The 23,460-nt window shown below is 39.4% G+C and overlaps 1 protein-coding gene across 2 annotated transcripts in view; it reads left to right on the plus strand.

Moving 5' to 3' along the window:
- The first annotated feature begins 9,320 nt into the window (after nt 1-9,320).
- Nucleotides 9,321-23,460, plus strand: part of TFB1M (transcription factor B1, mitochondrial) — a 68,356-nt gene continuing 54,216 nt past the window's right edge. The window contains exons 1-3 of one of the 2 annotated variants that reach the window (XM_046669297.1): nt 9,321-9,515; nt 12,074-12,225; nt 16,287-16,440. In XM_046669297.1, coding sequence (XP_046525253.1) covers nt 9,383-9,515; nt 12,074-12,225; nt 16,287-16,440 — 439 coding nt within the window. In that variant the 5' untranslated portion in view covers nt 9,321-9,382. The remainder of the gene's footprint in view (nt 9,516-12,073; nt 12,226-16,286; nt 16,441-23,460) is intronic. The other variant, XM_046669298.1, reaches the window with a different exon arrangement.

Genomic DNA, 23,460 nt, shown 5'->3' on the forward strand with positions numbered 1-23,460 from the left:
GTATATTATGAGGCAAGTTTTAGTGCAATACGGAGAGGATTCTGTTGGCTTTACAAACACAGTGCTATAGAAACCAGGCAAGGGAAACAGAAGAAAAAATGAACAAATGGGACTACATCAAACTAAAAAGTTTCTGCACAGCAAAGGAAACCATCAACAAAATGAAAAGACAACCTAACAATTGGGAGAAGATACTTGCAAACCATATATCAGATAAGGGGTTAATATCCAAAATATACAAAGAACTCATACAGCTCAACAACAAAAAAACCAACAATCCAATAGAAAATGGGCAAAAGATCTGAACAGAGATTTCTCCAAAGAAGAAATACAGATGGCCAACAGGCATATGAAAAGATGCTCAACATCATTAGCTATCAGGGAAACGCAAATCAAAACTACAATGAGGTATCACCTCACTCCGGTCAGAATGGCTATAATTAACAAGACAGGAAACAACAAATGTTGGAGAGGGTGTGGAGAGAAGGGAACCCTTGTTCACTGCTGGTGGCAGTGCAAACTGGTGCAGCCAATGGAAAGCAGTTTGGAGTATCCTCAGAAAATTAAGGATAGATCTACCATATGATCCAGCTATCCCACTGCTGGGTATTCATCCAAAGAACTTGAAAACACAAAGGCATTAAGATACTTGCACCCCTATGTTCATTGTGGCATTATACACAATAGCCAAGACTTGGAAGCAGCCTAGGTGCCCATCAAGGGACGAATGGATAAAGAAGATGTGGTATTTATACACGATGGACTACTACTCAGCCATACGAAATGACGAAATCCGGCCATTTGTGACAACATGGATGGACCTTGAGGGTATTATGCTGAGCGAAATAAGTCAGAGGGAGAAAGTCAAATACCATATGATCTCACTCATAAGTAGAAGATAAAAATGACAAAAAAAAAAAAACCACATAGCATTGGAGATTGGACCGGTGGTTACCATGGGGAAAGGGGTGGGGGGGGAGGGCAAAAGGGGTGATTAGGGTCACATGTGAGAGGATGCACTATAATTAGTGTTCGGGTGGTGAACATGATGTAATGTATCCAGAATTTGAAATACGATGTACATCCGAAAAAAATAAAAATTAAAAATAAATAAATAAATAAATAATAATAATAATAATACAATTCTTAACTCATTTAAAAAAAAAAAAAAGAAACTCAGAGTGGGAGAGATCAAGATCAGAGCAGGGAGTACAAGAAGGTGATCAGTGTGAAGGGTTTCTCAGAAGAGGTGACACTTGTGTTGGGCCCAGAAAGATGAACAGGATTTCACGCAGCAGAGCAAATAAACAAAGTTGCAGAGGCATTCTTGTGGAGTAGCAAGTCTCAGGGTACACTGGAGGAAAAGAAAGAGGGCATGACAGGAATACAACTGGAAAGGAGTTTGAACTCATACTGTGTTGGACCTTGAATGGCACAGTAAGGAGTTTGAACTTTTTCATCTAAATAAACAGGAGAGCCAGAACTGATGGCTTAGTGGTTAAAGTTCAGTGCGCTCTGCTTCGGCGGCTCAGGTTCACCTCCCGGTCGCGGAACCACACCACGCGTCTGTCAGTTGCCATGCTGTGGTGGCAGCTCACATAGAAAGACTTACAACTAGAATATCCAACCATGTACTGGGGCTTCAGGGAGGAAGAAAAAAAGGAGGAACAGACGTTAGCTCAGGGCAAGTCTTTCCCAGCAAAAAAAAGAAAGAAAGAAAGAAGTTCTAAAAGAAAAAAAAAAAAATAATCAATGGAAAACAGGAACCAGAAAAAATTTTAAGCTAAAGAGGTCTAGCAATGTAAACCTGGAGAAAGGGAGATTGTTGGCCTGTTACACGATAGATGCCCTTGGGAGGAAATGGAAGATAGTCCACAAAACGTTCTATCCCGAAGTTTTAAAGTTTGAGGACAACTTTAATTTCTGGAGTTTCATAATCCTGTAGAAAATAAAGTCTACCCTAACTAACCAGAGGGAGTCATTTTCATTCACTTATTTAACAAATATTTATTAAATATCACTGTATAGGAGGTTTGTGCTAGGTAAATAATGTTTACATTAGAAAACAAGTAGATACTGCCCCGTGTTCATGGATCCTATATTTCAGCAGGGAAGATAACCAAAAACCAAAAAACAACAAGTAAACAACAACAAAAATAATGTAAATACAGAGTTGGTGTACCAAAGGAGGAAAAAAGGACTGAGATGGAGAGTCATAGAGAAGGTAGACCCTTCAGTAGAACCAGGACTGACTGATATTTTGCCAACAAAATATTTGTTGATATTTGGCAAGAGAATGGCCACACTTGTAAAAATATTGAAATAGGGCACAGCCACACCTGCTATAATAGATGCTCCCAGCTTCTCCAATTCCCCCCACTGGTACCTGAGCCATACTGGCTTCTCCCTTAGGACTCTCTAGAAGTCCTCACAGACCAGCAACCAAAGAATTATGATGGCCTCCAAGATCCTGCCCCAGCAGCAAGATCTCTGGTGTCCTTTCTGATTGTTAGACACTGACTATCCCCTCTTGGTAGATCAATTAACAAAGACATAGATAGAGAGGAAAGGGAGCAGTTGCTTGCTTTGAGTCCATTCTACCCAAACGGAAGCTTTGCAGGAAATATGTTGATGTTATAGTTATTAAGACTATTTAAAAACAAACAAACGTGTTAGAGGAAGCAATGTAAAAGCAAAACCTTAAAGAAAGGTAGTCAAAGGTCAAATTAGCTTCCTCTCTTGTTAGCATTTGTCAAGAAAAGTTCTGGCTGAGGAGGTAACCTTGATGGTGAGACATAGAAAAAGAGACGGTGTTAGTCAGCCAAAGAGTGGGAGGCGATCTTTCCAGGCAGGGAAAGCAGAATGTGCAAGAAAAGAGAGGAAGTAAGAACTTGGTGTGTTTGGGGAACAAAGAAGACCAGCATGGCTGTAGTTTATTGAGAAGGTGGATACAAATGCAGTTGGAGATAGGCAGGAGCCAGATTAGGCTTTTTAAGGCCATAGCAAGGAATTAGATTTTATTTTAAATGCAATGGGAGGCCCCTGAAGGGTTATATGCAGATGAGTGAAGTAATCCAACTTACATTTTTAAGGTCATTTTGCTGCTGAATATGAATGGTTTGTAGAGTAAGAAGACTGGAGGCTGTTGCGGGAATTTATGTGAAAGATGCTGGCCGTGCAAATGGAGAGTAGAAGGCACACATGAGATCTGCTGGCAAGAGGAGGATCTTGGACCAAGCCCTGAGAAATCATATCCTCGAGAGTTTGGGCAGAGGAAGAGAAGTCAGCATGTGAGAAAGAGAAAGACACAAGGTTGTAGTAGAAGTTGAGAGAACAGAACACTTCAAAGAGAAGTCAACTGCCAGCCATCGGTGTGAGTCAACAGAGCCCAAAGTTGAGGTGTGTAGATGCTGCAATCAGACTGCCTGAGTTCAAGCTCCTTCTCTCTCAGTAAAGAGTGTGTGAACTTGGACACGCAACTTCTCTGTGTATCAATTTCCTAAAAGTTAATACGGGCAAGGCACCTGGAACTCGGCCTGCCATGTAGTAAGTGTTGATAAATCTACATATTATTTATTGCTCACATGTTAAGTAAGGTGACACTATGTAAGTGTCCTTTAGATTTGGAAACATGGAGATCCTTGGGAAGCTTGATGACAGTCGTTTTAGAAGCAAGGATGGAGTGGGCTGAAGAGTGGACAGGAAATAGGGAAGTCAGAACAGCAGGTATACCTAACTTTCGGGACAAGTTTGGCCGTGAAGAAGGGCTGGAAATGGGGCAGGAGCTGAAGAGGACTGTTGCCCTAAAGGGTGTATGATTCTTTTCCTACTTATTTAAGATAGGAAACACACGTAGGCTATGTTGATTGTTAGGAATCACAAATTCTCCCTTCTTCTCATACCATCCAGGCTGGCTTCCTCTTCTTCAAAGGCAAGAGTGGGACAGGTAACAGTAGCTTTGCCTTCCTCTTCCTAACGAGCATCCACAGTGATACCTGAGCAGGAACTGCCCAATCTAGATGCCCACTTTGGATGAAGGGAGGGAAGCTGCCAACCTAGACTTTTATTTTTTGGTGAGGAAGATTGGCCCTGAGATAACATCTGTTCTCAATCTTCCTCTTCTTGCTTGAGAAAGGTTAGCCCTGAGCTAACATCTGTGCCAGTCTTTGCTCTATTTTGTATGTGGGCCACTGCCAAAGCATGGATTGATGAGTGGTGCAGGTCTGCACCTGGGATTCAAACCGGTGAACCCAGGCCACACAAGCAGAGTGTGCAGAACTTAACCACTACACCACTGGGCCAGCCCCCTAACCTAGACTTTTGACCTAGATGTCTGCCTGGTCCTAGTTCCCAAACTGAAAAAACATAACTATCACTGGGAAACAATAAGAATGCTTGTTCTGAGTCATTTAACCCAACAGCTGAAATTCACTAGGAGAATGATGGTTTACACTGGACCATGGAGGACAGTGAGGAGAGTATTAATTTTGACGATTTAGGGGAGGGGAAGTCTAGTAGGGTAGATGGATATGGAAAGTCCAACAGTGGTCTGAAGGCACTGGGCTCCAGGTGGGCCAAAAGGGAAGTGAGAGGGTGCCAACAATCTGCTCTGGTCCTGGTCCTGAAGGTTGAGCAAGCCTCCCCATCCTTCTTCCTTTTGTTTTCACCTAACTTTTCTCAGTTGGAGGAACAGGCAGCCAGTTGCTGTGAATGAATTCCAACTCACTAACTTGTACAAAAGAATACGGATCACAGGCCAGGTGTGTGCACAGGGGCACTGCCTTCCTCCTATGGCCTCTGTCTACACTCTTTGGTCTTTGGGGCTTGAGGTAGAGATGGGCAAGGATAGCGGATCTGGCACAGAAAAAGAAGGACTAGATGTGGCTTTATTTAGTAGTCCACCCAATGTTCTTTTGCTGGGGACGGACAGGGGGTTGTCACCAAGATGCCCAGAGAGACCCATTTACTCATTGAATGCAGAGCCTCCCCATTCACAGAGCAGTTTGTTCCCACATTAATTTTTAAATGCATGGAAAAGCCTTAAATGCAAATGTGATCATATTCACAGTTTTATTTATTCTTAACCTTTTTTCCAATTAAATGACGAGGCTTTAACTAATAAACTATTAATACAATAAAGCCCAATTTTTTTCAATGCCTTTAGCACATGCTGACTTTTTCTTCATTCACGAAAAGATTTGCTTTATTGTGTAGAAAAAATGCTACCCACAGCTCTTTGAGCCATCCCGAGTCGAAAGGGTAGCCTAGCCTCATCACCTCATTAGAATACTTGATAATAATTCACAGATCTTTGGGGATAATCAGCAGGCCTTCAAAAACTGCCCAGAATAGTAATAAACACTACATTAAAAAAAATATTGTAACTGTTACATGGTTCCCCCAGGCAATTAGCCTGTGTTGCTTGCCATACGTTGACCTGATTTTATCCCTACAGAATAAGCATTTGGTCTGTCTGCTCAGAATTATCACATATTTCCTTCTTCCTACTAGGTAGGTCACTAGATTCCTTTATGAACAGTGGGCATCTAACAGTCATTAAAAAATGAAAACTAAATATGTGCAAAATACAGCTCTTGATATTTCTCTAGAGCATTGTCATATTATACGAAATCATAAAATACCATCAGAAAAGGGCATTTTACATGCCATAATAGTCATTTTATAAAGTTCAATTTGGTAATTCCAAGCCACATTTAATTTTCGCTGAAAATTCCCGCATGGCAGGAAGATATTGCTCTTTGTGGTTTTCAAGTCTCTTTCTGGGAACTGTAAAATGACAACCTTTTAGAATTAGCACTTTTTCTATATACAGACACTAAATTACTTACACCAAATAAACTCATATGTGCATTTTCACTAAAATAAATACTAAAATAATAAGTAATTTTCCTATATAACCATTCTGGGATTTAAGAAAATTAGAATTCTGCATTATGGTTTAGTCTGAATCATTTGCAGTTCTTCATCTTCGCTGATAGGTGGGGCTAGTAATTTCTGTATTCATTATAATATTTTAGCATATTAAAATCTCTAGATGAAGCAGATACTTCAAAGCTTCAAAACTGATGAAACTGCATACTTCTCTTTTAAGGGATAAAACTGTTTGCATTAATATGTGAAATACTCTACTAAAAGACCTCCTGCTGATTTCAGAGGCTTTACAGGGAGTTATGCATAATATTCTGAAAATTAGAAGACTGAGAAGCAGATATTTATGATGATAAAAATTGGATCTCAAAAACTATTAAAAACTTGGGAGATTCTCCTAAGATGGAATTTTTTGATTCAGTTCAATAATTATTTAACACATACCAGAGGTAAAAGAGCACAGCAGAGTCAGAAGATGGGAATTCGAAACTCAGGTCTGTGCTTACCAGCACCGTAACAATGCTCACCGAATATCCTTGTAAACCCACATGACAGAATTGAAAGGAGAATTAAGTGGAGTAACACTGGAAACTACCTTGTAAATAATGGGTCATAACCTCACAAATGTTGATTATCAAAGGTGACATGGTATAAGACAATAATTCTCATATTTAGATGTGGGGACAAATTTTTAGGAATCCACAAATTCTCTATGTAAATGTGCTTTTGCTCTTTTCAGTTTTGCTTTGTTTTTATGTTGGTGTTAATCTTTAAAAAAAGTTCATGTGAGCACATTCTGGATCATGTGAATATCTTTCTTATAACTGCCAGGTAACATGTGTATTCATGATAGTATTAGCGCCAAGTAATTCAACTTCAATTGCTTCCAAGCTAATGAAAACAAACACAAGCAGACTTAATATGTAGCTTCTGTGTTCCTCCAAGAGAAGGGCAAGTGCCACAGCAAAAATTCTGAACAAGATTTGGTGGCAGTTTTGATCCGGAAATTTAATCATTAGATGGCACACTATAGCACTGGTAAGCTGAACTTTATTCTTTTGTTTGTTTTGTGAGGAGTATTGGCCCTGAGCTAACATCTCTGCCAGTCTTCCTCTATTTTATGTGAGATGCCGCCACAGTATGGCTTGATAAGTGGTGCTAGGTCTGCGCCCAGGATCCGAACCTGCGAACCCTAGGCTGCCGAAGTGGAGTGCGTGAACTTAACCACTACTTCACTGGGCCAGCCCCCATAAGCTGAACTTTAAAAAAAGAACCCTCCCTAGTGTGCATTAAGAGCAATGATTTAACATCATACATCATTTTTATTAGTTTTGTAGCTTTGCATGTATTTATTGTAATTGCATTTTAAATAGTCATATGAAAACTGCAAACTTAAGTTTATACCCAGATTTATATTCTATATACTTAAATAACTTTATAAAATTAACATGATTAATTAAATAATTAACTTTAAAATAATTTAAGTTAATACTTGAGGGGCCATAGCCCATGAGATCAGAACTCAGAAAAGAAAGAATTCAGGTTAAAGTCTTCTTTCTGTACTTTGCTGTGTGACCCTGGGCAAGTCAACTGACCTCACCTCCCTCTATTTCTTCACAGTAAAATCAGAATAAGAATCTCATCCACACAGGACCGTTGTGAGGAGTAAATGAAACAATGGATAAAACTGTGAATGAGTGCCTTCCCAGGAGTAATATGTTACAGAAAAGAAGAGCTCTGAATCAAGAATTTAGGCTTTAACCTTCATTTCTATGCCATCTTGCACAAATTGCCTTAACTCCATGGGAGTCACTTCCCAATTTTCTAAAGCTAGAAGTTATTTCAAACCCTCTCACAGTCCTTCTAATACAGCTGTAACAGAAGGCGGTTGGGTTTTCCACTGGGATTTCAACAGTCGCCTCATTTCTATATCATACCCACAGTTATTTGTTTTTCCATTAGCTTTATTTTAAACTTACTACTCTGAGAAAAAAAATATTATGATTCATTTGTGATCAGTGCAGTAATTTGCAAAAAACAGGGTTAGAAAAGTTAAATTCTCGCATCTATCAGAGATTTTAATCTTTCTTTGCTTTGCTGTTTTCTCCGGTAAATGGAAAGACAGAACTCAGATTTGAGTCTTTTCTGTGTTCTTGGATGTAACCATCCTTGGCAAGTCAAATGACCTCTCTACCTTGACCACACTGCTTAAAAAGCTGGCTGGACACAGACTTGTGGATTCAAATCCTGATTCTACCAATTATTAGTTGTGCAGCCTAGGGCAAATTGCTGAACCTCTCTAAGCCTTTATCTTTACAACAATTAGTGAGATAATAGTTGTAAAGCACTCAGCTGTGAAGCCTGGTACTTTGGAAAAAGCTCAGTGAATGTTAGCTATTATTAGTACTATCATGTTTATTTCCCTTCCCTTTCATCCTTAGCTTTCCAGTTATCGCAAGGACAGGCTGCAATACTTGGAGCATGAAGGGGCAATAACAAAACTTTGGGACTGGGAAACAAGGAGCGGCAACCAATACTCAATGCACAGGCAGGTTAGTAGACAGAGCAGCCACCATACTTGTCAGGAAACTTACAGTGGATCTGGGTTCCACAATTATCTAGCTTTGTGCATTTCACTGTTTTATCACCTCTCTTCACTTTTTGTTTCCTCCGCTGTAAACTGAAGGTAGTAATACCTATCCTATTTGTTTCACAAGACTGCTAGTGAAAGGTTAATAAACAAATATTCGATATATACGAAAAGTCTAAAGTACTAGAGTAGAGGGGTACCGTCTAACTCATCTGGGTCGCATCCACCTGCTGGATAATTATAGTTGTAATGGCCACCATTGATTGAGGGCTTACTTTGGCCCATGCATTGCACTGTGTTCTGAATTTGCACACCAAGTGACCTCTCTCATTCAGGGCTCACAATTTTAAGGCAGACATTATGTCCATTTAACAGATGAAAACATTAAGGCTGAGAGAAGGTAGAAACCTGCCATCCGGCACCTGCAGTGCTGAGGTTCTCAAAACATCCAACCTTAAGAGAGAGTTTTTGCCAATTGCTGCCAATCAGTTTCCCGCAACTATTCAGAGAGAGGTATTGGGAACGCCGATCGGCCGGTGCTTTGCCGGGCTCCTCCGATCCTCGGATCCGCCCCTCCCCATCCCTGCTCAGGCCCCGCCTCTCCCCGCCCCGCCCTACGGGCCGCTCCTGCCACCCGGAAAAGCCTCGCCCCCGCGGCTCCTCCACCGCCCACTCGTGCGGGCGCAGGGCGCACCCAGCCTGCACCGCGTGAAGCGGTTCGCCGCGCATGCGCTCTGGGTGCGCCCGGATTTCCTGTCCGCGCTCAGCGCTTCCGTCGGGGTCCATCCGACCAATGAGGTGGGCTCAGAGGCGGGCCGTAGTGCCCCAGGCTCCTCCCCCGCCGGGTGCTGCGGGAGCTGCGTGGAGAGGCTCGCGGGAGGTCCGGGCTGCCTCTCGGGCGTCATGGCTGCCGGGGGCTCTCTCAGCGCCTTCCGTCTCCCGCCGTTGCCCACGATTCGGGAAATCATTAAGTTGTTCAGACTGCATGCGGCGAAGCAGCTCTCCCAGAATTTTCTCCTGGACTTGAGGCTCACAGGTGGATGGCTTATCAGTGCTCCCAAGGGTCTCCCCCGCGTCCCTGGGGGCGCTGGCCGGGGGTCCTGCGGGCGGGTGTCCGAGGTCAGGCTCTGGGTGCAGGGGACCTTTAGTCAGATCCTTCCACCGCTTTGTGCCAAACTCCGGAGCCCCACCGCCCAGGGGACGCGTGGGTTCGGGGTTTGCTCCCGGAACCCCACCCGGGGAGACGGATTCGAATCTCGCTGCGGTCGCCCTAGGACGTGCATTGCATGTGTTGAGGAGATTGGCTTTTCCTGTAGTTTCAAATGATCAGAATTAAATTAGTGCAGGGATTTTGTCAACAACAGGTCGAAAAAGTATCACTCGTAGGACTTCTTTAAACGGTTTCTTGTTGAGTCTAAGAAACCCTCGAAGGCTCGCATGTGCGTTCAGTAAATATATATGGAGCATTCTAGGTGCTCGTGCTGAGGATGCGCTGTGACAGTGGACGAGGCAGTCTGTCCGCAGGGAGCTTCCATTTAGCAAGTGTACATTCCCACTCCTTATTGTGAATCAGTTTTTCTGAGGAACAATTGATGTTGGATAAATTCCCCAGTTTGAAGCACAGAGTTTGAGCGGTTTTGGTAAATGTAGACATTGTTTAACCACCACCCCCGTTTCTCAGTGATACTCTTCTAAAAGATGAGATTGCAAGAATAAGACGTGTTACAGATACTAACACTAATTCGTTGGTGGAGTCCTTACCGTCTTTAAGATTTTGATATTCTATTCGGCCCCCCGTCAGAAGTTGAAAAGATCAGTAAGTCACACCCAGAAAGTTCACTTTCAGTTAAATGAAGTACAGTGCACAAAGTACGAATAAAATGGTTTATTTATGCTGCCAGTAGGAGTATGCCTTTGGGAATAACTTAACTCTGCTTCAGTTTTCTCCTCTCTTAGATGGAAGAGGGCCCTCCTACAAGAGCTGGGGTTACCCACCTCTAAAATTCTTTTCTGCCTTTTCTGGCAATCGTTAGCCACAATCTAGATATTTAAAGCACCATTCTGAAATGGTGAAAATATAGATCTTTGTGTTAAAAAAATTCCTTCTTATACGTTTTCTCATCTGAGCCTTTATTCAGCCTCGGGAGTAAATTCCAGAATCTGGATACTCTTATTCTCCCTTCTGTGGGAACCAAAGTCAGGGAAGATTAAGGTACTTGTCTGAGGTGAGAAGCTCAGGAGAGAGCAGAGCACAGTTGAAACCCAAGCTTGGTGAATTGACAGTGCGTCTTTGATATTCCTGTATTTGTGGTGGAAAAGTTTGAGAGCAGAGCCACTGATCTGCCAGCTGCAATAGCTCTCTTAAAAATGAGAATATTAAATTCGCTTCATCCTGCCTGCGCTTACTGTATAATCTCTGTTTCCTCCGGGAGGTATGGTCTGTAGTGGAGGAAGGATTGGCTTTATAATTGACACCTGACCTGAAGTTGCTTCTCAGCCGTTTGCTTTCTAGATAAGTTTGCACACGTAAACCAACAGACAAGGAGACTGAAAGGTTTATTGGCATAGTAGTTCTTAGGTAACGTGTTGCAAAGATTTGTTGTGAAAAAGCATGGAAAGCACTTCTAACAAATAGATGGTCAGTGGTTGCTAATTCTCTTCCTGCCCCCGTTAAAAGAGAAAACTGTTTCTGGTTGGTTGACACACTGTTTTTGCCTTTAAGCCTGCAAAGGTAGGTTATCAACAGAAGCAAAAATGGGACTGCACAGTATCACCAAACACTGCCATGAAGTACTGGTGTTTTTTCAGTGACTGAATTGTCACAATCCCACCAGGCCCAGTTGCTTGGATTTCAGTATCTCACAGTCAGTAAGACCAGCTCATTGTGTATTTTTCCAGAAGTGATTACTTGCAATGAATCCTCAGTAATCTGCTTTTCCCTGATTTCTTAAGGTCTCCTGATTTAAAGAAATTAATTAAAAATTTAATTTTTCGATATCGACTTAAATGTTTGCAAAGCTTGAAAAGCCTCCACTGTTATATTTAACTTTTTCCTAAAAATGACCAAGAATCCGAATTTCTGCAAGTCCTCTGATCTAGGAACTTGTTACTGTTGCCATTGGCTAGATGTCTATAGGTAAAAATGGAGACTGCCAGCACTTTTTGCTTCTGGATTTTTAACTAACAACATTGAAAATTCTGAATGTGAAGCTAGTCTTGCTTACTCAAATATTTGATGTTCAACAACTGTAGCGAAGTGCCGCATGCTAATCCAGTCACTTTCCTCTTAGGAACTGATTGGTTTGGCTGAGGAACTGATTAGAAAATAGAATAGTAGCTAAATTTAATGAAATTTGTCACAATGATCCTATTTTGGTTAAGGAACTGGTATGACTCAACTGTGATGTGATAGAACATTGATTGACCACTATATGTTGGTTTGGGTTGAGAGTTAAATAATTAGATAAATATTGTATATAAAGAATTAATTGAGCAATGGCTGATAAGATTTTGTATAGATTAGTTTTCTTTTTAAATTCTGCACTTTGCAGTTTTCCAAGATAATCGAGATAACTCAAACTTTCTTTTCTCTAGATAAAATTGTAAGGAAAGCTGGCACTCTGACAAATGCTTATGTTTATGAAGTGGGCCCTGGACCAGGGGGAATCACGAGATCCATTCTCAATGCCGGTGTTGCTGAACTTCTGGTGGTTGAAAAGGATAGTCGATTTCTTCCTGGATTACAGGTGAGGTACTTAATGTGTCTTTCTTAGGAGGCAAAAACCCACTTTAAATCTTTAGGCTATGATTCTTAAACCCCAGGGTATTCAAGGATAGGTTCCTCCTCAAACTGTGGATCCCCTGGCTGCATTCCAGAGATTGCGATTCTGTAGTTTGCAGAGGTCTGGAAAGCTGCATTTCTGACAAGCATCTTCACATGGTCTGTTGACCACAATTGAATAAACCTGCTTTATGCAGTAATGCTAAACAAACTAATTTGTTGTGTGACCTTTTTAAAAAATCTGATAGCTCTAGTGTCATGGCCCATTCCTTCAAAAATAAGTCATATTCATAAAGAAGACATATGCTTTATTGAGAGAGACTAATTGTTAAGCTTAGGCATTTGTTTAAGAGAATTTAAGTGAAGGACTGAAGTTGTACCACTTACAGATTTAAGGTGAGGTCTGAATGCAGTGATACATGCATCTTTAAAACAGTAGGTACTGTAATTATAGGAGAAATGTTTAAGGAACTGGTGAAGAGAAGCCTTGAGTGAGGGACTTCATAGCTGCCTATCAGGAATTGGCAGTGGAGAGGATAGGCTTACTTTGATCTTCCTGGGGAAAGAATTAAAGCAAATAAGTGGGAATTGAAGGAGGCAGATGTGAATTTAAAATAAGGAGGGACTTATATTTTTAATACGTTGGCAAACAGTAGAAAAGATCCTATCAAGGATCTTGTAAAGGGAATTCTTCATAGGGGGCACTTACTGACTTAAGGGCCTTTGTTTGATTCCTCTGTCATTCTAAAACTTTAAAAGAGCCCTTAGCCTTTGGTTCAGATAAGTAGCAATATATTAAGTGAGTCCAATAGATTAGTAAAATTATCTGCATTATTACTTTCATACAATGGGAGAAATTGGTTTGAAATTCGTACGTTCTAGGGGGCTGGCCCGGTGGCATAGTGGTTAAGTTGGCACGCTCTCCTTCAGTGGCCCAGGGTTCATAGGTTTGGACCCTGGGTGTGGACCATGCTGTGGGTGCATTCCACATAAATATAGAGGAAGATTGGCACAGATGTTAGCCCGGGGCCAATCTTCCTCACAAAATAAATTAATTAATTAATAAATTAATTAAATTAGTACATTGTAATACTTGTGTATATAATAATGGAAAAATGTTTAATTTTTGTCAGAACAGTTTGAGAAAATTTGTTTGAAAATCTAGGGCTGTATGTGCATGCATCTGATTTTTTTTTAGAAAGCTAGGGTTTTTTCCCTCGTTATTTTGCTATATCCAATTTTTATGCTTTAAAAATCATATAATATTTAATTTTATCTAATTTTGCCAGTCTTATTTGACAGAATTGGTTTCAGATGTATAACTTTATTTTAAGATTGTTATATGGTACATATTCTCTGATCAAATGTGAAATTTAATAGTGATTTTTGCTTTGAAACACTTTATCTCAATTGGAGGTGGAAGTGGGCATGTTATTATTTCTGGTGAGGTCATGAGATGACAAAAAGGAACTGAATAACACTGTGTAATTCCCTTCAGGTTTATTCATCTCGCCCTTTCTGAACGCAGGGAATACTCCTCTGAGTTTTACCCTTGAAGAGACTTCTTAACCCTCAGTGTCACCATCTGTTATGTGTAATTCTTTCTCATTAGGCAAGGAGGTGAATCAGATTTCTGTTGATCCCCATCTTAATCGACATATTCTCCTCTCTGATCTCAATTAAAGATCTTTTTTTTCTTTGAGGAAGATTAGCCCTGAGCTAACATGTGCTGCCAATCCTCCTGTTTTTGCTGAGGAAGACTGGCCCTGAGCTAACATCCGTGCCCATCTTCTTCTACTTTATATGTTGGCCGCCTACCACAGCATGGCTTGCCAAGTGGTGCCATGTCCTCACACGGGATCCAAACTGGTGAACCCCAGGCCGCTGAAGCCAAATGTGTGCACTTCACTGCTGCACCACCGGACCAGCACTCAATTAAAGATCTTTGAAGACAGGGTGTTTAAAAGACGACTGCATCCTCCTCTCCTCAACAGCACTCCCTGAGTCCCTGCGCTCCTAAGGCCCTGCTGTGTTTTATTGATCTCGTTAGCCTTATCATCATCTGACACTATCGATATGTTCCTCTTACGTGTTTGTTGCTGATCTCGCTCTTCTGGAATGTGAGTGCCATGAGGGTAGAGATTTTTGTCTGTTTTGTCCACTGGTGTATCTCTGCCGTATATAAGAGTGCCCGGTACATAGCAGGTGTTCAGGAATGTCTCACATGGGAAATAAAAAGGTTGTCTATGTATCGTAATTAGCTGACTGAATGTGTCATTTAATAGTGAAAGTAATTGTGTAGCATTGATTATCAAAAAGTTTTGTGCTCTCTTTTCTAAATGTGAAGGTTAATTTCAAGGTAAATTACCCTGCAGGAAATGTATATTTGACTTACCTGTTTCTGTAGAAGAAGCAAAATTAATTCTTAATGTCTTATATGCAGGAAAGGAATTTGCCTTAAAAAGAAATGTTGGGTACTGAAATATCAAATAGACTTCATTTTCCTGTAAAGAATGTTTCAATATGTAAAACCACTTTCTTTTAGAGGTACTAAATCATAAAACTGAGTCAAGGCTGAAGGAGAGTGATCTATTTTGAAGATTCCATTTTAGTGATTTCTAAGCTAATAGAATTACTTTTTAAAGAAATTGTAATAAATTATAAAATGTCTTCTAGCTGAAAGTATGCTATTTGTAGTTTAATTCAATTCTTATAACATCATGAGGCATTTTAGGGGAAAAAATACAGTGATAACATATAGCTTTCGCTATCAGCATGTTGTAAAGTAAGAACACATCTAATATGTGAAAGCATCACAGTATAGTTTTGTGGCACAGAACGCAGACTTCAACCTGGGTTTAACTTCAGCCTTTTCCATTTAGGTTGTGTCACGTTGGGCAGGTAACTCACTCTCTCTGTGCCTCGGTTCGCTCATGGGATTGTTATGAGGATTAAGCGAATGCTTCATACTTAGTAAGCACTCAATACAATTTTCAATATCAGTAATAGATTAAATTATCAACCCCATGCCTTGGGCATCTCTCGTAGTTAAGGACTGATCAGGAGACTGCTAATCTGGAAAGAGGTACAGGAGAAAAGTAATGTTAGTCCTTTGGAGCACTAGAAAATGCCTGGTGCTGGGGGAACCCCGGGGCTTTCTCCAGCTCATCAAACTGGCATGGGACATCTAGGGCTTCTTTTAATGTTGTGGCATTCTCTCAGGATTTTTTTTTGTTTATTATTTTTTGGTTGTTTATTGTTACATTTTTTAGCTGGTCAATTCTGTATGCCTTGGAGGGAGTGAGATTTCTTGACACCTCAGGGAGCTTGAAGTCTTGATAAGTTCTTCCCCTATTTCTGAATTGGTGATAACTCTATAAGTAATGGGTTCTCCTTCAGATAAGCGGTCCGAATTCTTCTTCATTTTTTTTGTTTGTTTTAAAGATTTCATATATTAATAACAATAACTAATATTTGTGGTGATTTTACTGCACTAACTACTTTGTTTTACAGCTTTATTGAGGTATAATTAATGTTCAATAAACTGTACATATTAAAAGCATAGAAATGACTGAGTTTTGACAAATGCATAATCACGTGAAAGTGTCACCGCAATCAGGAAAGTGAACATCCATCGCCTTCGAGATCCCTCGTGTTCCTTTATAATTCAAGCTTCCCTCCTCCTCTTCCCTATCCTGACAACCACTGTTCTGCTTTGTCACTGTAGATTGTTATCCGTTTTTTAGAATTTTATATAAATGGAATCATACAGTATATACTTTTTTTGCCTCATGTCTCTCACTGAGCATAATTAGTTTGAAATTCATCCATGTTGAGGTGTTTATTGATAGTTTGCTCCTGTTTATTGCTGACTAGTATTCCATTGTATAGATAGACCAAATTTGTAAATCCTTTCACCAGTTGGTGGACTTTGGGTTGTTTCTGCTTTTTGGCCATTACACATAAAGTTATTATGAGCATTGACATGCATATCTTCGTTGAAGATATACTTTTGTTTCTCTTCAGGGAAGAACTAGATGTGGAATGTGCAGGTCCGATGGTAGATATATGTTAAGTTTTTGTGAAACTACCAAACTGTTTACAAGGCAGCTGTACCGTGTAACATTCCCACCAGTTGTGCTTGAGAGTTCCAGTTGCTGCACATGCTTGCTCACACTCGGTATGGTCAGTCTTTTTCATTTTAACCATCCTAGTGAGTATTCAGTGGTAGCCTATTGTGGTTTTTATTTGCATTTCCCTAATGAATAATGATATTGGACGTATTTTCATGTGCTTTTTTGCTACCCATCTATCTTCTTTGGGGAATTGTTTGTGCAGATATTTTGAGCATTTTTTAAATGGGTTGTTTGTCTTATTATTGAATCATAAGAGAGCTTTATATAGTTTAGATACAAGTGCTTTGTCAGATACGTGTTTTGCAGTGCTTTCTCCTCAGATGTGTCTTACCTTTTTATTTTCTTAGACAATTAACAGTGTTTTTTGAAGAGCAAATACTTAGTTTTTATGAAGTGCAATTTATCATTTTTTCCTTTTAAATTTGACCTGTTTTGTGTCTTATTTTAAAAATAATTGTCAAAACTAAAACTAAGAATTTCTCCTATGTTTTCTTCTAGATGTTTTATAGTTTTAGCTTTTATGTGTAAGTCTGTGATAGACATTTTGAGTTAGCTTTTGTATATAGTATGAGGTAAGGGTAGAGGTTCATTTTTTTTTTTACCATTTATTGAAAATATTATCTTTTCCTTATCGAATTGCCTTGGAACTGTTGTCCAGAATCACTTGATCTTATATGTGTTGGTCTCTTTGTGGACATGCGGTTCTGTTCCATTGATATACAGGTCTGTCTTTTCACCAATACCAACCATCTAGCTTTATAGCGAGATTTGAGAGCAGGTAGTGAAGTCTTCGACCTTGTTCTTCTTTTTCAAAATTGTTTTGGCTATTCTAGGTCTTTTGCATTTCCATATAGTTTTAAAATCAGATTGTCAGTTTCCTTTATTTTAAAAAAGCCTGATGGGATTTTTTTTTTTTAAAGATTTTATTTTTTTCCTTTTTCTCCCCAAAGCCCCCCGGTACATAGTTGTGTGTTCTTTGTTGTGGGTCCTTCTAGTTGTGGCATGTGGGACACTGCCTCAGCGTGGTTTGATGAGCAGTGCCATGTCTGCACCCAGGATTCGAACCAACGAAACACTGGGCCGCCTGCAGCGGAGCGTGCGAACTTAACCACTCGGCCACGGGGCCAGCCGCCTGATGGGATTTTGATTGGGATTGGATTAAAAGAAAAGATCACTTTGGGGAGAACTGGCATCTTAGTGACATAGTAGTCTGATGTATAAACGTGATGTGTCTCCCCATTCATTTAGGTGTTCTCTGATTTCTCTCAGCAGGGTTTTATAGTTCTAAATGTACAAGTCTTGCACATTGTTTATCAAATTTACCCCTGTTTCATATTTTTTGATGCTATTGTACATGGTACTGGTTTTTAATTTCCATTTCCAGTTGTTTATTTCTACTATATAGAAATACCATTTATTTTTGGGTGTTGACTTTGTATCCTACAACCTAAATGCTCACTTATTAGAGGATATTTTGTAAGATTTTCTGCATATACTAGCATTTCACCTGCAAATAAAGACAGTTTTACCTCCTCCATTCCAACCTGTTTGCCTCTATGTCTTCTTGTCTTATTGCACTGACTAGGACTTCCAGTACAATTTAAATAGAAGTGGTAGGAATAGACGTCTTTGTTTGTCCGTGATCTCAGGAACAGAGCATTCAGGCTTTCACCATTGAGTATCATGTTGTTGTAGGGTTTCCTAGATCTCCTTTGTCAGGTTGAGGAAGGTCCCTGCTCTTCCTAGTTGGCTGAGAGGTGTTGTTTTTCTTTTTTTAATAATGAATACCTGGGGCCAGGCTGGTAGCATAGTGGTTGAGTTCGCGTATTCTGCTTCAGTGACCTGGGGTTCACAGGTTCAGATCCTGGGTGCAGACCTAGCACTGCTCATCAAGCGATGCTGTGGCAGCGTCCCACGTAAAATAGAGGAAGATTGGCATAGATGTTAGCTCAGTGACAGTATTCCTCAAGCGAAAAAAAAGAGGAAGATTGGCAACAGATGTTACCTCAGGGTCAATCCTTCTCACACCCACAAAAAATAATAAAAAGAAATAATGGATTTTGGATTTGCAAAAGTATTTTTCTGAGTTTATTGAGATAACCATACAGCTTTTCTCTTTTAGTTTGTTAATATGATGAATTATACTGATTTTTCTAATGGTAGACCAACCATCTGTAGAATCTGTAGTGGTATTATCTCCCTCATTCCTGATATTGGTAATTTGCATGTCTCTCTTTTTTTTCCCCTAATCAGTCTGGCTACATACAGATTGGTCAACTTTATTGATCTTCTCAAAACAAAGAACAGCTTTTGATTTCATTGATTTTTCTCTGCTGTTTTCTGTTTTCTATTTCATTGATTTCTGCTCTGAAGTCTTTGTCATATTTTTCCTTCTGCTTGCTTTAGGTTTAATTTGTTCTTCTTTCTATAGTTTTCCAAGGTGGAAGCTGAGGTCATTTTTTTAAGGCCTTTCTTACTTTCTTATGTGTTTAGTGCTATAAATGTTCCTCACAGTACAGCTTTAGCGGGATCTCACAAATTTTGATATGTTGTGTTTTCCTTTTCAATCCATTCAGAATACTTTCTAATTTCCTTTCTTTAAAAGTTTTTTGAGATTAGATTTAAAGAAAGACTCCCAAAAAAGTTCAAAATTCCCACATAAACCTTCAGCTTCAGTTTTCCTTTTAATTTCCTATTTGACTTGTGGGTTATCTAGAAGTGTATCATTTAGTTTGAAAACTTGGGTTTTTTCCATACACTCTGTTATTAATCTTTAGTTTAATTCCATTGTTATCAGAGAACATACTTTGCATGACTTAAATCATTTTTAATTTTCAGACTTGTTTTATGGCATAGAATATGATCTATCTTGGTAAATATTCCTTATGCACTTGAAAAGAATATGCATTCTGCTGAAAAGACTATATATTCTTCTGTAAGTATGTGTTCTGGTGAAAAGAATATGCATTCTGCTACTGTAGGGTGGAGCATAAATTTCAATTAGGTCAAGCTGGTGTTATTTGAGTCTTCTATATCCTTAGTGATTTTTTGTCTACTTGTTCTGTCATTTATTGAGAGAAGGGTATCAACCTCTCTTACTGTTATTGCAGATTTGTCTGTCCCTCCTTGCAGTTCTGTCTGTTTTAGTTTCATCTATTTTGAAGCACTGTTATTAGGTTCATAAACATTTAGGATTGTAATGTCTTTGTGATGATTGGCTCCTTTATCATTAGGAAATGATCCTCATGATCCCTGATGATATTCTTTCCTCTGAAATCTACTTCGTCTGATATTAACGTAGCCATTCCAGCTTTCTTCAGATTTGCATGAGACTGGCATATTTTTTCTATTCTTTTAATCTATTTGTGTCTTTATATTTAAAGTGAGTTTCTTGTAGGCAGCATATAGTTGTCTTGCTTTTTTCCCAACAATCTAACCATCTCTGCCTTATGTATTAGTTTTGTATTGTTGCTGTAACAGATTACACAAACTCATTAGCTTAAAGTGACACAGATTTATTCTCTTACAGTTCTGGGCGTCAGAGGCTAAGGTCAAGGTCAGTTGGGCTGCATTCCTTCTGAAGGCTTCAGGAAGAGTTGTTTCCTTGCCTTTTCAGCTTCTGGAGGCCATCTGTATTCAACAGCCCGTGGACCTCTTGCTTCCACATCTCCTACCTGTTGACTCCAATCCTCCTGTCTCTCTCTTAGAAGGACCCTTGTGATTACTTTGGGTCCAGCTGGATAATCCAGGAAAATCTCCCCGTCTGAGGATCTTTAATTCAGTCAGATCTGCAAAGTCCCTTTTACTGTGTAGGTAACATAGTCACAGGTTCCAGGGATCAGGATGTAGACATGTTTGTGCGACCGGGCAGTATTCAGCCAACTGTGGTTTATTTTCTGTAACCCTTTGTTTTGTTATTTTAGTGGTTTGTTGAAGGTATACAGCGTACATCTTTAACACATCCCAGTCTCTCTTCAAGTAATATTATACGACGACGTCATTACAGTGTGCACATCTTAGAATAGTGTGCTTGCGTCTCTCCCTGCCGGGCCTTTGTGTTATTGTTGTCATACATTTTACTTCTTCATATGTTACAAAGTTCACAATACAATGCTACTTTTGTTTTAAAACAGTTCTATATTAAAGATGTTTAAATAATAAGAAAAAATTCTTACATCTTAACCCCTGTAGTTAGTCTTTTGACTGTTCCTCATCCGTATTTCCATTTAGTATCATTTTCTTTCTGCCTGAAAGAATTCTCTTAGCCTTTCCTTAGTGCGGGTCTGTTGGTGATGAATCTTTCAGCATTTGTATGTCTGAAAAAGTGTTTTATTTTGCCTTCATTTTTGAAAAACATACTAGTAGTTTCTTTCAGTACTCCAAAGATACTACTATGCTCAATTCTCACTCGCATTGTTTCTGACAAGAAATCTCTTGTCATCCTCATCTTTGCTTGTCTGCCTTTTTCTCTGGCTACTTTTAAGATTTCCTCTTTATCACTGGTTTTGAGCAGTTTTGTCGCGATGTGCCTTGGTGTCATTTTCTTTGTGTTTCTTGTGTGTGGGGCTCCTTAACCTTCTTGGAGCTGCAGGTTTTCCTATGCTTCCTGTTGTCCGATGTGTGAAAATTGGTTCATCTATTTTGTCCATCTTTTATTTGTTAAGGCAGAAGAGTATATCTGGTCCCTTATATTGCATCTTGGCTGGAGTGAGAAGCTCTAGGATTCTTCTTAAGTGTTATGTGCTTACATGGAATTTTGGCAATAGTACATCTTCGATTATTGTTAGTATTGCCTCTAGGTTTTATAATGGGTAAACAGAGTGGTTATTTCTACTTGATAGGCAAAGTGGAAAGTTCATGGGATTGAGAATCAAATAGGCTTGTGTTCAGGTCTCACATATGGCATGTACCAGCTTTGTGACCTTGAGCTTGCTGTTGAAACTTTTTTAGCTTCAGCTTCTCATCTGCAGCATGGGAATAATAGTTATCTTTTGTGGTTATTGCAAGGATAGATAGAAATTTATGTAAAAAGCCTGGCATATTGCCAGTAGCCAATAAACGTTTGCTATGATAATTATTCCCATTCCCCATCATCTTATAAAGGGACATATAAAGTGATTTAGTCATCCTGGCAAAGGAGCTGTTTTTAATCAGAGATAATAAAAATTTGAAATGCTTTCATCTCAAGCAAATTTTTAAAAAGGGAGATTGCCTGACTTTCTGTTGTGAGATGATTACATACTTTACACACATAACTTACTTGATATAGATATAACCATAATTAATCATAACATAGACAGAACTCAACAACTAAGCAAAAGGTAGCTTACAGCCAAAGTGATTTCCTAGTCCACTGCAAATTGGAAGTACAGAGATCAGTGCTAGAAACTGACCCACTCACAACGGCAAGAAGTTATTACTGTGGCAGACAAGCTATGAAAAGCAAATATAAAAACTGAAAAAAGCGCACTAGTAAAAGATCATAACCATTAAGGCTGGTACTCTACTGACAACAGTGACCCAAGTCATCAAGGAAAGGGTGAAATTGGGTTCATTGTTGTTAGCTTAAGGGAGAGAAGCATGCGATATAGTTTAGAAAGATTTCCACCTGTAAGTTTCTTTTTAAGAAATGTTAACGCTTCAAGGAGTAAACATTGGTTGAATAGAAAAATGTGCTAAATCAAACATCTAATTCCTTGATGAGGCTGAGTAAATGAGTTTCTCCTGTACATGTTCTGGTCCTGTTTAAAAAGCAAAGCAAGGGGCCGGCCCAGTGGTGTAGTGGTTAAGTTCGCAGGTTTGAATCCCCAGCACGGACATACACACCACTCATCGAGCCATGCTGTGGTGGCATCCCATATAAAATAGAGGAAGATTGGCACAGATCTTAGCTCAGCCACAATCTTCCTAAAGCAAAAAGAGGAAGGTGGCAACAGATGTTAGCTCAGGGCCAATCTTCCTCAAAAAAATAAAAAATGAAAAGAATATAAAGCAAAGCAAGTTGACTTTTTGAAATTATGCCATAATCTTCACCCTCGAAAGAGTCTATTGTAACATTATCTTAAATTCTATTAGTCTAACAGTATGACTCTTTTCTGTGTATTCTAGTAAGAATAAAAATTTTATTTTTCACCTCTCATATTGCGTATTGTAGATTCCTTCATTCTCATGTAGTTTACCTAACAGTTTGCCCAGCCCTCATTTCAGCAGTGTTTGGGTTTCTACTGTGTGGCAAGTCAGGAAGAAGGTAATACCCTGGGCTGTGAAAGGAATGCTTAGCCCACTGTACAGTGTTGGCTGCCATGAGCCCTCGCCGTGAGAAGGTCGCATAAAACACACAAAATAGCTATTCGATACTGTTTTTCGTTCTCAAGGAATTTGTAATTGTGCGTAAGTTCCAAGACTTGCGTAAATTCTTTCTTCATCAAATTAGATCACCAAGAAACTACGTAGAAGGACTGTCGTTACTTGCCTTCCGCAGAAAAGCCTTCACTAAGCCTTGACTTGTTAGAGGAGAGAGATTTTTAAGTGACCATATGAACAATACTTCTGCGTTTTTCTCATTTTTATTAAAGACATTCTCCATTATTTTGTTCCAGGTACCCTTTGGAAAACCTATTTAATACCAGAAAAAAAACATTTTCTCTCTTGGAGACTTGATATAAGTACTTGATATAAGTACTTCCAATAGAGAATAAGAATTACATAATTCACTGTGTCAGTCGTGAGAGCTAACATCTCGAGGATTGTTGGCTCGTATGATTTACATGCATGCTTCTCCTTTGCATGGTTTTGGTTTTCTGTTTCTTCTTTTACAGCCTTATTTAATGAATGGCTTTTACTCTAAGCTTACTTACATCTCATTTTGAAAGAATATAGGATTGAAAACTAAAATAAAAATGATAGAACAATTTAAGAGTGTCTGTAAAAATACTCATTTGGCTGTAATCAAGTGTCTGCATTCATAGTCAGCTGTGCCTTTGAGCACATGACGAGGTAACATCTCCAGGGTTTTGAAGTGTAATGCACAGTGTTATTCTTGAAGGGCTGTAATAGTGATCTTT

This window comes from Equus quagga, chromosome 8 (assembly GCF_021613505.1).
Source record: "Equus quagga isolate Etosha38 chromosome 8, UCLA_HA_Equagga_1.0, whole genome shotgun sequence".
NCBI classification, from domain to species: domain Eukaryota; kingdom Metazoa; phylum Chordata; class Mammalia; order Perissodactyla; family Equidae; genus Equus; species Equus quagga.